Source organism: Pteropus alecto, unplaced genomic scaffold (assembly GCF_000325575.1).
Source record: "Pteropus alecto unplaced genomic scaffold, ASM32557v1 scaffold35, whole genome shotgun sequence".
Lineage (NCBI taxonomy): Eukaryota > Metazoa > Chordata > Mammalia > Chiroptera > Pteropodidae > Pteropus > Pteropus alecto.
The window spans coordinates 1,461,952-1,481,151 of record NW_006437828.1 but is presented as its reverse complement, the minus strand read 5'-3'; the positions used below and the strand labels follow the sequence as shown (position 1 = coordinate 1,481,151).

At 37.6% G+C, this 19,200-nt stretch overlaps 1 protein-coding gene across 1 annotated transcript in view; it reads right to left on the bottom strand.

Moving 5' to 3' along the window:
- Positions 1 to 19,200, bottom strand: part of DIAPH3 (diaphanous related formin 3) — a 435,206-nt gene that overhangs the window by 242,820 nt on the left and 173,186 nt on the right. Inside the window, exons 15-16 of the mRNA XM_006914939.3 lie at positions 19,041 to 19,200; positions 18,187 to 18,301 (exon numbers count right to left, since the gene is read on the bottom strand). The exon at positions 19,041 to 19,200 is cut by the window's right edge and continues 155 nt beyond it. Of these exons, the coding sequence (XP_006915001.1) occupies positions 18,187 to 18,301; positions 19,041 to 19,200 (275 nt within the window). The remainder of the gene's footprint in view (positions 1 to 18,186; positions 18,302 to 19,040) is intronic.

Below are 19,200 nucleotides of genomic sequence, written 5' to 3'. Positions count from 1 at the left end.
CAAAAAAAGTTAAGAAAATGTCACTGGGGAAAAAAAAAAAACAGTAGTCTCCTCTAACTTTAACTCTGCATGGCCCACTGTCAATTCACTCAACACTTTCTTACTTTGAAATAAACCAATGTCAACCACTGACTCTGATGACTGTACCATTTCATGAATAGAAACAATTGTGATGTAGTATGGTCAGACATAATCTAAACTTATGACCTAACTTAAAGACTAGCCAATAGAGAGGGGAGTTTCACATCTTTCTAATAAAAATTGTTTTCCATTAAGTCTCATAACATCGTTATTTATTACTCAAATAAGTGGTACTCTATATCATATTTTAAAAATGAACATTCAGAGACATAAATTAATATCACTGAAGAAACTTGGAATGATATAATAAAAAAAGAACTTAGAGAATATCCAGTCCAATGGCCCATTCAGAACAACTTCTACAGCTAACTCTACTTCTTTGCCATAATGAAATACAAATAAAATGAAATTAATATGGTAATTACGATAATAGTTGCCATTTATGAGGTAATATGAAGCAAGTATCATGCAAGGCGTTCAACAGACATTGTCTCTCAGTAGTCCTGTAAGAAGCTATTAGCCCTCTTTTACAGATGAGAAAATTGAAGTTAATTGGAAAAAGACTGAAAATTCATGCAAAGTCAAAAAATCAGACAGGATTCCCACCAGGCAGTCTGATTCCAAAGCTGAAGCTTTTCATTGTTAATTTGTACATCAGAATCTTGCTTCTATTTCCATTATTTCATTTCAACATCTTGCTTGCACAATTATGTGACTCTAGAATTAGACCTATTCCTGAATGGTTTTATTCCAAGATATAGCACTTAAAATTCCACATTATTCTTCTCATGTCCAAGAAGCCTGCTCATGACGCTCTGAAAATCTCTAGTCCCTGTACTTGGAGTGTCCCCTTGACATTCGCCCTGACAACATTGTCTACCCCACCACCCAGCTTAGATTTCCTGATCAAACTTCTTAGGGTAGTTCCTACAATACCCTTTCTCTGTCTTGCTTATTTGACATTTAGTAACAAATGTCTGGGAGGTGGATCACCAAACTTGAGTAAATACAATGGTCCATGTTTCCAGTCTTACTTCAGATTAGTGATCATTGTCGAAGGAAATCATATAACCGCATCACCCATACTGGGATCCACTCTGATTTAATAGTATAATCTGAAATAAAACTTCCATAATATAACCCACGGGCTCAGCAAACTATAGCCCAACAGGGCCAGGTCTGGTCTGCCACCATTTTTTTGTAAATAGAGTTTTACTGGAACATAGCCATGACCTTTAGTTTCCATATGTGGCTCTTTTGTCTAAAATAGCATGGTTGAGTAGCTGTGAGTGAGACCATATGGCCCACAAAAACTACAATATTTACTATTTGGCCCTTTACAGAAAAGCTTTGTCAACTCATGATATAACCCATCGTGGGGATCCATAAGAGTATCTCGAGGTAACTGGATAGAAATAAATGCCATTTATTTTCAGCCTAATTCACATTATAAATCTAAATCATCCTGTGCTCTGAAATCCTTCCCAAAGTCCACCAGGTAATGGCTGAACCATGGTTGATTATACTTCCACAAATCTCCCTCATGTCTATTGCATTCCCATGGAAGTAACCTAAGTTCAGGACTCCATCACCAGTCCTCTGGGTAATCAGTTCCTGAACTGGCATTCTAGCCTCTGGATTTTACCTACGACAACACAGAGCTGCCCAATACTAAGTTTTCATGTTAAAGCATTCTATCATGCTATGTCCCTATTCAAAACATGTCAACATTTGCAAGAGAATATTTAAATACACACACACATATATATATGTATGACAGAACAAAAGTTGAATGCCTAAATTTTGCATATAAAGACCTCCCTAATAAGAACACAACTCTTTCAGGTTCATCTTCCAGTGACGTTAACCACCTACCTCCCATCACCATAGAAACTGAAACACACTCCATTATTACTCTTTAGCAACCAAGCCTCCATATTCCCCAAGCACACAAAGCACATGAATATCAGCAACTTCATTCATACTCAGCTCCCGCTCGCTGTGTGTTCATTCACTCATCCTACTAACAGGCTTATTAAGCACCAATGAGCATCAGACACCGGCCTTGGGGAAAGGAATACAGTAGGGAGAAGACATAGTTCTTCCCATGAAATGATTATGGTCTGATAAGAGAAAAAAGGACATTAAATAAATATACAAATAAGAATTTTATTAGAATCACGAACCAGTGCTATGAATGAAAAATAATGAGCCATGTGAGGCTGAATTACAAAGGAACCTATCTTAACCTGGGAAGTCACAGAAGGCGCATCCCTTCAAGGAAACGACACGTAAGCCAAGAAATGAAGTCTCCATGGGGTCAGGAAAGTGGAGCTACCTCCTTCATGAGGTCTTTTCCAAGCATCTCAGCTCAAATCAACATTATCAAATATGTGTTATTGTTGCAATATAATGACTAGCTGTAATACTGCATGCTCAGTCAAGATATTAAAGCATGTATGAAAACAATAAGAAATTCACTGGATACACAGGGTTACTAACATTGTTAACAAAACAAATCTGGAAAGAATAAAAGAAAATATAGCCCAATTTTACAATAAATTCAAGTAGGATAGTGGAGTTTAGTGTGGTATTTTTCATTTCATCCATTTTCTAAACTTTCTGTAATATAATTTTTACAATGAAAAAATTATAGCCGTTTAAATGGTTAAGTGAACTATCTTTACATAATTTTAATAAAAAGCATGAGTAATATTTTATGTCTACTTAACTACTAACACACAGACCCAGTTGAACAACATGGGGTTTAGAGGCGCCCACCCCCATGCATTTGAAAATCCGCATATAACTTTTAACCCCCCAAAACTTAACTACGGTAGATCCTTGGTATCCCCAGGGGGTTGGGTTCCAGGATCCCTGCAGAGGACAAACTCTGTGGATGCTCAAGTCCTTCATATAAAATGGCATGAACAACACATACAGTTAGTCCTCATCCACAGATTCCCAACCGTGGACCGAAAATACCGTTTTTGGTCCATGGATAGATAAACCCACAGATGTGAAACTCGAGGATATTGAGAACTGACTGTAAACTTATTGAAGAAAATCCAAGTGGACCCGTGCGGTTCAAACCTGTGCTGTTCAAGGGCCAACTGTAATATTTAGTTATAAAACAGAATAACCTATAGCACATTTATCTTTCATGTAATATTGCTAGCTTCCCAATCATAATACCTTTGAATCCCATACCACCATTCATTAAAATTTCTTATAATATCATTTGTATCCTAAGGTTTCTCTACTTGATTAAAGCCTTTATTAATCTCTATAATGAGGAGTCAGCATAGTTGACTTTCTTTGCTATATCTAATCAAACCTCTATAAGAGGATCGTTTTCAGTAAACTTTGTTTAAAACTTAAAATAAAAACCTATAGAAAAAAAAAAAGAGAGAAAAATTAATGTTGGTAAGGATACAGAGAAATTGGTACACCGCTGTTGCAAACGTAAAATAATCTAGCCATTGTGGAAAGCAGCTTGGCAGTTCCTAAAAGAAGCTAAATATGGAATCACCATACCACATGAATTCCACTCCTAACTCTATGTCCCAAAAATGGAAAACAGGTATTCAAATGCATGCCCACACGCTCCTAGCAGCACTACTCACAATATCCAAAAGGAGAAAACAGCCCAAATGTCCAACAAAGAATGGATAAGCAAATCATAGTACTTACATGCAATGGAATATTATTCGCCCATTAAAAGAAATGTAGTACTGATACATGCTATCATGTGGATGATCTATAAAAATGTTATGCTAAGTGAAAGAAGCCAGATACAAAAGGTCACATATTGCATGATTCCATTTAGATAGAACATCAAGAATAGACAAGTTCATAGAGACAGAAAACACTGGTGCTTACCAGGGCTGGGAGGAAGGGATAATGGAGAGAAATTGCTTGATGGGCACAGAGTTTTACTTTGATCAAAATGTTTTATAACTAGAGGTGGTGGTTGCACAACATTGTAAACATACTAAATGCCACTGAATTATTCACTTTTAGATGGTTAATTGTATGTAATGTGAATTTCACACCAATTCAGACACACAAAATAATCGACACCCAAGAAAGAAACAATTTTCAGGGGAAAAAAATTATAAAATGTGCTTTAAACTGTTTCCTAACAGTTATTACTGCTTTGCAGACATCAAGGTCCATCCAACAATAACGCAGAATTTACCTAAACTTTTTCCTTTTCACACTGATTTTTCTGCGAAAACAGAAAACAATGAATTATTTTAGAATCTAGATCCTGAATCTTTCTCATTCTCAACCGCCTTCATTATTCTCTGAATTTTTTTTACCTATTTTACAAAAGAGCGTGTTATTCGTTCAGAGCTAGTCATCAGTGGCAGAGTTAATTGGAATCTAGATCATTTAAATAATAATCCTCTCCTTCCGAAATTCTTATTTGCTTAAAATGAAAATAAAGACAGTTTGCTGAAGGAGGCTGAAACTATGACATGTCTGTTTTAAAGAAATGAAAACCTGGCCATTTATTCAGCAAACATTAATTTGGTGCCCACGATGTGCTAGGCATTCTTCTAGGTGCTTGGGAGACCTCAGAAAATGAAAGATCTGCTTCCTAAAGGAGCTCAAATTCCAATGGAGGCAGAGAAAAAGAAACATATACCTAGTAAACAAGGAATAAACGATATGTTAGGTGATAAATATAAAAACATAACAACAAGGCAGGAGGAATTGGGATGGGGGTGGGAGGCTCAGAAAATGTGGCAGTATTAAATTGGGAGGTAAGTACAGAAGCCTCACTGAGGTGGCGACATTTGAGTCATGACTTGGTGGAGGTAAGGGACTTAATCAAGTCCCTGATATCTGCAATGTGAATGTTCCAGGCAGAGAAGAGACCAAGACAGGCCTATATCTGGGCTACCTGGGATGTCATGGAAGCTGCCCAGTGTGGGTGAAGTCAAAGAACTGAGGGGAAGGTGGGAGATGAAGTTAGAGAGCAGAGGAGGAGGGAAGAGAAGGGTTTCTAAAGGCACCGTCATTCTCCCAGCACAGACAGAAAGGCCTCGACCACGTGACGGCAGAGACTGGGCTCCGGTGGCCGGGGCGGACCCCAGGCAGGTTCTCCAGGGCCTCGCCTGGTGAAAGATGTGTTCTCAGTAAGTGGGCCGCAGCTCCCATGGGGAATTTTCCCAGGAGATAAAGACTGTGGAGGGACTACAAATTAAAACATTCCGAGTAAGTGATGAAGACACAGGGAGAGGCAAGAAAATGCACAGCCAAATTTAGTGAAAAAGTCAACCGAAGTTACTGGGGTAGTTTGTCCAGAGCAGAAAAACAGCGAGAATACAGCTAGAAATACAAGTTGGGCCTGACTGCGGAAGGGTACGAATACCAGACAGAGCAGTCCTTTTTCTTTTGAATGCTTTAGAATGTGTGCACACGTGGGATATGATAAATGTGATATTAGTAGGGATGATGAATCTGAAGCAGCTTGCATTACTGTCATAAAAAAGAAATATATAAGAAAACAATATGAAAGCTATTTAACAAAAAAGAAAGATTTAAAGAAAGTATGTAATGAATAAAATGGCTACCATAGCTTCTAAAGTTTAGAGCAGGGGTCCCCAACCCCTGGCCTGGTACGGGTCCGTGGCCTGTTAGGAGCCAGGCCGCTCGAGGTGAGCGCCAGGCGAGGGAGCGAAGCTTCATCTATATTTGCAGCCGCTCCCCAGCACCAGCATCAGCACCTCAGCTCCTCAGACCATCAAGAATTAGATTCTCTTAGGAGCACCGGTCCCCGATGCCAAAAAGGTTGGGGACAGCTGGTTTAAAAGATCAAAATAAAGAAGATATCATTGTGCTGCACAGGTAGTCAGGGCAGCTGATAGCAAGGCCGTTTCTACATCAACGCATACAGACTTCCCCTGATGCCCCGACATGCTCTCCCGCCTCCCTTCCTTCCTGTGTCCCGACAGGAGAGAGGGCAAACGACACGAGGAACGAAGTCAGCAAGAGTGAGTTCCTGACTTCCTCAGGATGCAGATTGAAGGTCAGATTTTTGATTACCCTGAGCCTCAGCCTCTTCACATTCAAGAGGGGCAAAGGCCTAACGCTTGAAATGTAAGAACGAGGTACAGTTACCGAGGCTGAGTGGGCACACTCATCTCTCTCCCTTTACTGTGTAAGTCAGCTCCTTTCTCCCATTTCTTCTCCCCCACCCCCAACAGCTGTTCTGGCCTTTTGACAACCCTAATATAATTAAGAATAATGGGAAATTTTGGTCTACTGAGGTTGTAGGTTATGTTTATTCATCAAGAACACATTCACGAAAATAGCTTTTTGGGTAAAGTACACCTCGGAGATACAAAAGTGGGCATGGGATGATCATGTTACCTTCTTTGTACTCAACAATCCTGCTGAGTGAAAAAGATGGTAAAAAATAAAACAGCAATCCAATAATTTGTCAATTTTGGATTATCTGGTTTATGCAACAATATTCTCTCCTCTATACGTGTGTGTATATATACATATACGTACATATATATTACACATAGTAAACTCTACAAAAGTCTTGTGACCACACTGGAGCTGATACAAACTGCTGTTTTCCGTGCTACGGGTATTGAAAACATTGCTAATCTTCTAAATTACATAATGGAAATACAAATGATTGGTCAATTTAAAAAGTTCATATCCACTCTTATACAGATAGATAAGATTTTAAATGAAGTAAAATAAAGAAAAGGGATAATTCTAATACAGGGAAACATAAAAGCTCTAAAGACGAATGTCCCTCATTTAAAAACAATTACCCCATTGGCTATTTTGGCTCTTGTGGGTTGAATCTTATGCTACGGGAGCAGAGAACCAGACTGTTCCGCTGTGACCTATGAAACTCTGAAAAATAATTGGTTCTCTAATTGAAAAAGAAAAGAAGATTAAAGAAGGAAGAAGAACCCTGCTTCAGGAAGAAAGAGTCTAAGGCAATATGATGACAAAAGAGTCGACTGTCAAATAACTAAGAGCTAACAATTGAATTAAATTGCTTATTTTGTGTGAAGTGTGGTTGCATTAGATCTTTTGATAAATGTGATTTCCCTCGGTGATGAAATTTTTCCAATTAAAATAAAGTTTTTATATATTATATTTTAAATTATCCAGTAAGATATGCAATTATCATAACATATTTTCCAGGTTGGAATGAAATTATATATTCATATCCATTTGTAGATGCTTATTAGATTTGAGTACTATTTGGGCCAGAAAAAGGTCCTTCTTGCCAAAGTCTATCACATAAAAATAAATATTCAGATAAAAATATGTTGTGAAAAAACATAAAGCAAGAGTAGCAATCTCTATTTTAAAATATAAGTAAACTTTAAGGTAAGGAAACTATTAAATTTTTCAACAGGTAATATAGAAAACAGTTATCTCCCCAAAGTTAATAATGTATACGACGATACATTTCTTTTCCTAAATTAGAACCAGTCTCTCTTTCTTAAAATACACAATAACAAGTTAAAGTCAAGAACCAATTGGTTTTTAAGTGCCAGTGGTTCTTTATCCTAGGTTTTTGGAGGGTATTTATGGTTTGAAAAAAAAAAAAACAAAACATGTTAAAAACATATGATGAGACCTTAATAATTTCCCAGAAAAAAGTGAAATAGTATATATTACACACTGAAAAACATACAGTAGATATCTGTTGCACATTATTAAATATAGCATATTTGAATGAAGAAGGGGAAATAAATCCTTCCTGGCACTTCGAAAGATATAAGAATTTTTCCTAAAACTCCAGAAAGGTACTTAACTGTGGTAACAAAAATATGTTACTTAACTGTGGTACTTAACTGTGGTAACAAAAATATGTTAATGATCTAAAGATCTAAAGCTCAATAAACAATGAACAGAATAAATGATCTAAAAAGTTAAATCCAAATGCCCCAGGATAAAATGGCATTTTTTTTTTCCTGTACAGGAAATGCAGGGCTAAAGGAAACTGACATAATTTTAACGAGCTAAATTAACAGGGCCAAATACCTGGTGAAAAGTTGCCGTTTTATGGCATCCAGTTGTCCTAGCCCTTTGTTTTCCTCTGCCAAAGATGTCTAAGTCTTCATCTGTCTATGGTCATCTTACATGGAAAAAGGAACTTTGCAGGGGTGGTTAAGGTTAAAGACTCTAAGACTGGGAGATTATCCTGGATTATCCAGGTGGTCCAATTTAATCACATGAATCTTTAAAAGAATCCTTCCTGGCTTAGGTCAAAGTCTGAGAAAGCTGTGATCAAGAAAGTCACAGAGAGAGAGACGGACTACAGGATTCACCTCCCCGCTGCTGACTTTGAAGGTTAGAAGAAGGTTGAAGGTTAGAGGAAGGGGGGTCACAAGCTGAGGAATGTATTAGTTCTCTATTGCAGCTCTAACAAATTATTCCAAAGCAAGCTGGAAAAGCAAGACACAAACTATCCTAGAACCTCCAGAATGGAGCCCTGCTGACACCTTGATTTTGCCCAGTGAGACCCATGTCAGACTTCTAACCCACAGAACTGTAAGACAATAAATTTGTGTTGTTTAAGCAGCTGAATCTGCAATAATTTGATAGAGCAGCAACAGGGAACTACCTCTAAGCTCCACTTGTGAGCAAAACAGCAACTTCCATCTTCGTTAGCTAAACTAGGCTGAAACTGGAGAGAAAGCTAAGAAAATGGATAAGAAGCCGCCTAGAGTCCTGACATCACTGGGATGTTGAGTTTACCAACTCTGGGACCACCACTACCAAATTTCTCATTTAAATCACCTTTAAACTGGGTACTTTTTCCTGCAGGCAAATTTCCTCACAGCTTCGCCAGAAAAGATTGATTCACATACACTAATGCAGCATGTAAAATGCCAGGCTCTGCCAATCTTAGATTTGGGGGCCATAAATCATTCTGAGATAAATACTTTCCACTTCACGAGTTTTGCCCCCTTATCCATTACATGACAAGCTATTAGACAAGTAGAAATACCAATACTCAATTTCAATTAAGCCATAAACTACAGACATTTCTTCATGTATTTCTTTAATTTGTCACCAATTTAGAAAACAAGAATTAGGCTATATCATATGAAGTTCTCAACTTAAAAAAATCGTAGAATTTCAACAATCGCATGAGATTCACCGAAATAATTTCTTTAGCTTACACCACGAAGCTAGAAGGAAAAAAAATAAAATAAGTAACCTATGGCTATAAAACTATTACTCCTCTGAACTATCTGCTGGCATGCTATGAAACTAAGAAAATTAAGTTATCAACCTTCCTGCAAAACCTGGGGAGAATTTAGGCCGTAAACTCTACTTGGACTCATGTATAAACTAAAGGTTTCCTGTACCTTGATGCATCTCAGTCCCATGAATATATTAAACCATCCTTACCATCCTCACTATTCTTTGAAAGTGTGACTGTTAAAAATAATGATGAATTATTAACAAGAACCAGTAAGAGTTTATAAAGAACTGAATGAGCTTTTCATGATCACTCTCAAGTCACCAGCTTAATGCTCTAAAACTGAATCGCACTAAGAAAAATTAAAATGTTCAGCGTTTAAATTTCATAAAATCACAAAACTTGTTGAGCACCAGCTCCATTAATGACTTAGAAACGGAAAGAAAAATATCATGAATGTCATGGAATAAAACCCAAAACAAGTCTTTCCATTTATTCCTGATTCAACAGATCCCTCTCCACAGGAACTTAATAAAGCATTTGACAGTTAAGACATACACAAATGTGAAAAAAGATATGCAGAATAATTTCTATTATTTTCTAAAGTTAATGGTACAGACCAGTATTACAGAAGGATTTCGTGAGTGACTATTAACGGGTCAGCTAACAGCAGTTTCATGGTTTAGAAGTCTTCATTTGAAGTGGGGCTAAAACTGGAGGGAGATCAATTAACTTGTGACAATTCTGGAAGATTCAGGGGTGATATACAAAAGCTTCTCAGACGAAACAAGCCTGAATTCTCGAAATTTAAGTTCAGCTAATATTTCCTGAGCAACTACAATGAGCTGGACACTGCAAAAGAGGCTTTAAAAATAGTCATTACGTAATCCTCACAATAACCTCATGAGATGGGTATTATCTCCCCCCTTTTTATAGAGGAGAAAACTACAGCTGTAAAAGCTGGGGTCACCTACTTGTAGGGTGGACTCTGTGGTCCCTCACTTCTCCTGTACACGCCACAGCATGGTATTAGTATTTACAGCTCCAATACTTACAGAAGTGAACAGAGGTACCACATGATGAAAGGTGGTCCTAATAAAAAATGGCAAGTTTTTAAAGTCTTTAATATAATCGCTGGGATGAGGGTGAACCGCTGTGGGGCAGTGGTAAGGTGGCAGGAGATGAGAGGAAAATTATTTTAAATCAAAGAAGAGCACACTTTAAATAAAACATAATAGGATTTCTTTTAATCAGGGAAGCAGTGTGGCATAGCAGAAGGAGCAATAGCTTCAGAGTCACATCTGTATTCTGTTCAGAGCGGCGGCTCCTTTTAGCCCAACTTCGCTTGAAGAGTGGAACTTCTTAAACATAAAACGTACACAGTATTTGCCTTGGGGAGCAATAAAGTGATATACATGAAGTAAATATAACTGCTAAAAAAGAAGGCAAACTTTATTAATACTGTTGTTTTATTACTGTCTAATTAAGCAGTTTCATATTTTTTCCAGATTTGATATATGCTTTTATTAGGAAATGTACTCTGTTACGGTGGATTTAAAACAAAATGGATGGCCTGATGTTGAAACCACCATTGAATTTTTAAGAAGTTGGATGAAAGATCTCATTACAAATAATGCATTGGACCCTTGAACTAAAAAACGAAACAAAACAAACAAACAAACAAAAAACATATGAATAAGCAGCAGTTGAGGCTGGGCAGAGGCCCCACTCCCACCACTGCACGAATCAGAAGGGCTGCAGCTGGGTTCGTAACCTTTTTAGCCATGGACCCCATCGGAAGTCAGAGAAGTAGACTCCTTCTCGGAATAATTTTTAAATGCATAAAATACATAGGATTTCAAAGGAAGCGATGATACTCCAACACGGCTATCAAAATGCACTGCATGCCAGTTCGTGAACCAGTACCAACGCTCCTGGCAGCCATGGAGATGCACTGCTCAGCTCTCCCTTCAGAATGAACCTTCCACTCAGCTGCAAGGAGTGCACTTAGCTGACAAACTAAGCTATTAGCACCCTCGGGTCCCTCCTGGGCTTGTGAGCCCAGGCCACGAGCCTCCTGGCAGCCCCAGCCAATGACTGAGCTACGCAGGGCTCATCTGGGGACTCCTAACAGGCACCCTCTGTCTGCTCCAGAGCTCCTTGCTTCCCACCTGCCATGGCTGAGAACTTGTCCGATTTTCGTCGTGACCTCAGATTCTTCCTGTTCTGTCCTGCTTCCCCTACCTTTCACATGATTACCCAGCCCCTGCTCCCTAAAAAAAAACCTCCTGCACTCTGACATCTCAGTACCCGCTTCCTGGAGGACCCAACTAACGAAACATGCTTCTTTATTAATGTATTAAATATCAAGCTCTAGCTGCAGGTCTAATAACTATTGCAATTTTGAAGTAGTGATGAATTTCAATGATATTTTGATATACGTATCTGAAATAATGTGATATAAAAGTAATATATGAACTTTACGGGTAGAAATGGCATAAGTACTGCTGTGTTTATTGCCTGTATTTACAACTGAAGAATAGCTGACTTTCAGTTAGAGGTTACTGAAAGTGATGATGCCCTGTCGTTTTTCTTTCCCTTATCCAAGTTCACAGACATCAAGTTAAGAACTCCTGGGGTAGAGCGTGTCAGACTTTGAAATATCCATTCTTTTAAACATGCAGTTAGACAAGTTAGAGCTGTGGTAACCAAAGGTCTCTAACCTGGTGTTCTTCTTAGATGCCACGAAATATGTGAAAGCTTGTGTTAAATGCACAGAATACGTTAGAGGGCATAAGATCCCCAAATGATTTCATGTGGGGGGACAATAAACACCCAGTTCACCTAAACACATGAATAGATAATTACTTCAAAATCTAACTTATGAAGTTCAAGGCCATAAAACATATAATAAAGTCATTTTCACACAGAAATTTTTCTGCTACAAAAGAATTTACATAATTTAATATGAAATTCCTATAGCATATAATCCAGCTCGAAGGCCCTATACATCTCCTAATGACGCCCCTGCCATGACCCCACTCCAGGATGGTTACAACATAACCAGGTGATTCTACCTCTTCCAAGCCAGTAAGTCATATATGGGTCGGGGGGAAGCAGGAAGGAGTGGAGGAGAGGGAGAGAAGAAGGGATGTGAAGAGCTAGATTTGCAATTATTTTTTTAAGATGAAAACAGTGCATTCATTTATATGTTCAGGTGAATAATGCCCTGCACTAATTATGAATGGGAGTCCTGAGTGACAGAACGTAATGAACACATGGCAAAGAACAGCTCTCTGAAATGGAGAATTGTATACACTGGAAGACAACAGGGAATGTCCTGGGTAAAGAGACACTAAGACAGGAGATACAGGTGCATGATATTTGCCAGATAGAGCCAGAAATCCTGAGAGAAAAAAGTATATAACATGGAATGTAATGACTTTACAATTTTGTTAACGGATGATAGCTTACAGGTGCACCACCAAAAACTGCTACCAGAATTAAAATAACCACGGCGAACTAGTAACACGAAAGGGATATCGCATCCCCCACTTGTCAAGTGACTCCAGTTGAAGCCAGTGCCCTAATACCACCATCCCTCTCTCCAGTGAAGGAAAAGAAAGGAAAAAAAGGTATGTTTATGGGCGCACACACCCTCCCCCTACCTAATGCACACAAGTCCAAGCCTCTCCCCTTTCTACTCATAGCATCTGTACAATATTCAAGAAATATGCCTATTTACAGGGACCTTTACAATTTTACTATACCATGCTGAAGATACGCTGTGTAACTAAGCAGGTAACTGAAGCATTTTGCGGACCTGAAAGTCGCCTGTGTCCAGGCTAAATAAACTCACCTTCTATAACCTTTCTCTAAAAGCTTTCAGAAAAAATTGCTGTTCTTTCAGCAACCCAAGACAGGGTACAATATAACTGGTAACGATGAAATATTTTCTAATGGTGAAAAACAAGACATTCCCAACCTACGTCATGATTTCCTTAAGTCTTTAGTTCTCTTGAGATTCAGCCACACACAGAACCAAAAGGTAAATCCCTAGAGAAATATTTAATTCTCCACTTTCTCTCCAATCTTCCTAAATTAGCGTTTGTCAAATGTTCTTTTCAGAAACCTGTAAGATGTTTAAGGCACGTTGCATTCATTTTGGTATCACCTCCTTATTAACATGCATTCCCAAGAAACCTATCTCTGTTATAAATTATATTGTTCACCTGAATGTCAGCCTGTGAAGTATTTTAGTATTTTTTATACATTTTTGTTCATACAGAGAATTAGTGTTTCTTATACAAAGCAACATCCTGAACACAGGGGCAAGTCCCTGAGATAATCCATAGTTCAATCACTCTCTACCCCAATAGTTGGTCCACTGGACTATGATGTCAGAAACCTAAGCCTGATTTGTTTCTAAGTGCATAATCCATTAACTGTTTCCATATGCCATAACTTCAATTGAGAAATATTTATAAACCAGTTTATTGGCTCTATCAGGCAAATATGATGCACCTGTTATAAAATGTGATTACTTCAGAAAGCTAACAATTGTGGAATCACATTTTCATAATAAATCAGTCTAACTGAATTAGCCTATTCATATACTTTCAGAAAGCCCTTTAATCCCTATTAAGTTAACAGTTTGTGAATAATGAAAGTAATTAATATTAATTTTAGTTGATAAATCCAACACCAATAACCTGTTAGTATACTTTAATCCATTTTCCAACAGCCTGTAAAAATTAACCAACAGATGCTTCCAATCTGGTAAAAAATACACAGGTCATTAGCATTGTTTTGATGATACCAAATGTTCGGTATATGAATATTATGATTAAATTTCAAAGAGATATTACAATGTTCTTTTATGATCTTGTTAATGCTTAACAGAAGCTGAAGGCCATAAAATATGTCGTTCTTTTCAAAAAATCAAAACGGCATTTATTGTTCCACTCATCATTCTTATGTTTCAACTAAAAACTCAACTGAGTTTCACTGAAACTGTAAAAGCAACATGAGAACCAAGCACAGGTCTGCTCTTCTCATTAGCGTCCCCAGTGTCAAAAACAAGGCCTGACATACAATATATACTCGACATACATCTGTTGACTTGCATAGTGTTAGCCAAGTATCGGAAAGAGAGAGAGTGGGAGAAATGACAGAGAAGAAAAATGAGAAAAAGACGATGAGGAAAAATGCCTGTTATTTGCAGAAGAATTTAAAATACGGAAAGCTAAGATGTATCTCAAAAATGTAGAACTGAGGGATGCAAGGAAATCAAAGTGAGATACTTAAATAGCAAGGTATTAAAAAAAAAAAAAAGATTGAATTAAATCAGGAAAAACATGTTGCTATCCTGGGAGAAAGCTTAGAGAGAGGTTCCTGTACTCCTTAAGATATGACACGAGGCACTCTCCCATTGAAGCAATGTTATAAATGTCACAGGGAGGTTAGTTTAAAAAATGAAATAAGTAAAATCAAACTGAAAAATGAAGAGATACAATGAAAGGCAAAATGAGTTAAGAGGAGATGTCCAAGTTCTTACCAAGAGTATCTATGGGCGGGGTGGTATTGTAGCGAGTCAGTCTGCTTTGCAGGAGGAAAAGATCAGCAAAGATGCGGTAAAGATTAAACAGAGTAACGCGAAGATGGGCCAGCTCGGGGACTGGCACACCACAGGTGATCTGTAGGTATCGGTCATCCCTCCTCCATTTCTAACTCTCGGGGTATGAGACCTCTAACATTCAATCATCTTAACCTAAAAGTCTCAGAAACCTACAGCAGTGCCTTCTGTATGAAAAAGAAAAGCCACACTTTGTAACGAGAAATAAAGAATATGTGACCGAAAATTTCAAGGTTCACTTTAAATGACTGGATTCAGCTCCTTTTTACTTTCTACTTATTTCAAATACTTAGGAAGCACTGGGATAGGCATCTAATATTTTAAATGCCTGAGAAGGAACATCCACCTTTGTGATCAAAAAAATAACCCTGGTTCTTCTTCTTTTTTAAAATTAATTTCTACCCTCCTACCACCCCTGGCCTCTGGAAACCACCAATCTGTATCCATGAGTTTTTTTGTTTGTATTTTTTAGATTCCACATATGAGAGGTCATATTATTTCATTTAGCATAATGCCCGCAAGGTCCATCCATGTTGTCACAAATGCCCTGGTTCTTAGTCAAAAGAGCAACTGGAAAAAAAATAATAATAATAATAATAATACACACACACACACACACGTGTGTGTGTATATATGTATGTGTTTTTCTCTAAAAACTCACTCTTCTTCGGTAATCTGAGTCCTTTGTCCTTCCTGCCAAGTTGTGAAGCAAACCAATGGTGGAAATCAACCAGCGGCCAACACCTCCACTCCCCACCACTCGCTAAGGGATAGGGAGCAACTATATTTACACTGAACAAGAAATATGTGAGTAGCTTTAATCTTGAATTCTGCAGAAATTATAAAATTGATTCACACAAAGCAAGCTTTGCAGACCCGGGGAAGAGGTCAATGTCCCAATTTGGACCCGATGCCTCAGCAGCCAGGCCATGAACATAGAGACGGCAAGGAGCCATCCATCCACCCACCAGCCCTTAGCCTCGTCTAAGCTTTCCAGACTCCTCCCTCCTGTTTCCTTTCTGATCTTTCCTAGAAAATATCTATACAAAATCCTGCTTTTCTGAAAGGAGCCTTTTCCAATAAAATCATTAACTACTACTCATGTCAAAACACGCACACGCGCACGCACACGCACGCGCACGCACACAGCTGGCTCTTTAAATAATGCTTTCTGCAAATTATTCTTTAAAATCCAAACCAAAAAACAGTCACTGTCACAGCTTGTCTCCTGTTGGCATCGTGAAATGTTAGCAGTGCCCAGGGTTACAACCCTGGGCTTCCTCGTCTTTTCTGTTCACCGTGGAAATATCATCCACTGTCACAGGAGAGAGAGAGAGAGTCGCATCTGAGATGAGAAAATAGAAGCCATAGGCCTCTGCCAGCCTCTAAGTCAAATGCAAGAGAGTCAGGGCAGAGGAGACGGCACATGCAAAGTCGGAGGGGCACGCCAAGTACGGAGCACTCAGAAAATGCTCATTTCCACATCTTAACCTTTATAACTAGTATTAGACTGAGCAAATACATGGGTTTTTTGTAACCCTGAATCTCAAGGCTAAAGTTAGATGACTTAAGAATTTTTTAAAGGTCCAATTATTTCATTTAGGGCTAACACTACAGCTAAATTAAAGACATGCTAACAAGTTTCCCTTTTGAGCCTCATTAATTAAGAAAGTAATCAGAGTAAAGCAGGGGGGGAAAAAAGAGAGTAACTGGATGGCAGTATTACTTAAATAGCTGCTAGGTACCTCCATTTCCACCTACTAGGAAAGCAAAGGGAAAACTAATCAATTCCAGATTGTGAAATCTGAAATTCTGAAGTGTTTTACATGTAAATATATATTTTAACTGCCATATATTTTTCTTGATTGCCTGAAGAGTACACTAATCTTATTCAAAAAAATTTTTGATTCTGCATAATCAAAAAGTAAAATTAAGATCTGCTTGCTTCACAAGTTTTCCTAGGGTAAGCTTGCTAAAAAAAAAAAAAAAAGAAAAAGAAAAAAGAAAAATCCCGTTTTCAAAGATCAAAATATATCCTTTTTACTATTTTGGTCAAGATCAGCGATGCTCTATAATAGTGAATGTCAACGGTAATTAAAAAAAACAAAAACAAAAAACGTTCCAGTAAAACAAAACGAAACAAAAAAGACCAACGGCACTCAGAATTGTGGTAAAGGCACTACATTTACCACCACTCCTAGAAAGCAACCTTTATTTGCAATAACCTTTTAGTGTTTCTAACCTACAATTATTTTTCAGTTTCTAATTTATAATTATAGTTTTAAAAAGCATGTCAAAGGAATACAAATGAATTTTTTTAATCTGACAATATCTCTTGGTTGCTGTAACAATCAAGTTAAATCAGGTATATAAAGCCTCTAGCATGGTGCCTAGTACACAGAAGGCATTTTAAGAATTCTTCTCTCTCTACACCAAGCCTTCCCATCTGCAGACCTAACCACACCTGTCCAGTATAATCACTCCCCTTCAGCTCTCTCTGTTCTCAGTGAAGCCAGGAACGTTAAGTGGCATAAACCTGTGGTAAAAGGGTTCTTTTTCAGAAATTAAAAGGTAATCCCTGATCTAAGACATAGCATTCAAGTGTTACATGATACTTAAAATTAACAGCATGAAATTGGATAAAATAAATTCCATTTTCAGACAAGAATAATATTTAAACATAATTGTTTCTTTATAAAAACAAATCACACTGAACACATAAAAGCTATCACAAAACAATTTGAAAAATAAATTCCATTATTTTTAATGAAAAAAATCATAAAACTTAATACACCTCCTGTTTCAAGCTAACTTTCAAGATACTCTACAAATTGATTTCTAACCCACATGACTCAATTAAACTATGTGACAGTTACTGTAATATTAAATAGTGGTAAAATTCTGACTAGAAAAAGGTTCACTTTTTTTTTGTTTTACTATTATTCATTGACAAAAAAGGAATTCTTGAGCCAAAATTCTCTCTGAAAATAGCCTCCTTTATGAAAATCTAATTTAGAACATCTTCAAAAGGTACTACAGAGAAAATTTAAGTTTTGTATTAATCATTTGCATTTTAAAAGTTGTTTATTTGATACTCTAAATAACAAAGTTTTCACTTTTTAAACATTTCATTTTATTAGATCATGTATTTACCCATTAAAAAAGTAAAAATATGTATAGGACTCTTAAAATAATGCTTTCTAGTGGTTAATATATAAAAAGTGGCCATGTTATTCAAATTAGCAAGTAACCAAGATGTTAAACTCACCTTTTTGTTGGCAGCAAAATGTATTCTCAAGTTTACAAAGCAAATCCACATTTTCATACTTATTTTCATTTGCTTTTATCCAGAAACAGTTTTCAGTCATTTCATGAGGTCTGATCTGCAATCAGAGAGAAGACTGACTCATAAGTAGCTGGGTGTTTCATCTGTCCCAGCCCAATCACTACATTCAGACCCAGCGTCCCATAGCTGCCAGCCAATGTTTATGAAGTAATCTCTGTAAGATTGTTCTCCAAACTGTGTTCAGTGAAATATGAGCTCAGCAGGAGGTTAAGCTGTTATTAGGGAAAATGTTGGGGATTGAAACTGAATGGAATGAAGTTTGTTTCTTCTCAGTTATGCTTCTCCAGAGTCTTTAATGATGCTTGTGCGCACTACGAATCTTCGAGGGCAGGATATAATACTATGGGATCAGAAAACCACGTTTCTGCAGGATTCATTATTCCTGTGTCCTAACTAAATACCAGCTTCTGACAACCAGAAATACCTTTCCCAATAGTTACCAACATAAAGACGTTCCTAAGATCATTAACTTCTATGTACTTTTGTGAAACACTTCAGAAATACAGGGTTCAATCATAATAATGATGAATTATCAATTTCATTACAAATAAAATCCCACTGTAACAACATCGACTCCCACCGAAGTTCATAAACCAGAAAACCTTAGTCGAGAGCAAAGGGCTTTACCTCGATGCTTAAAAAACAACCAAAAAAAAGCCTATTTATTTAACGTCACTTTGATTAGGGTTCCCATTGGAAATTATATACAAATAAAAACAAAATTAAATTTTAACCTAGGTTAACAGTATGCTTTCTCCCACTTATTTCTGTTTTACCTTTAACCAGTTCAGTCTTCTCATGTTGGTTTCAGGTTTAAATTCTTTCTTTGGTTTTAACCCGAATGGCAGGGTGGGTGGCGGAGGGGAGTTCTGTCCGCCGAGAAGCCCTAGGGGAGGCGGTGGGGGCACAGCACCCCCAAAGGGCAGTGGGGGCAGG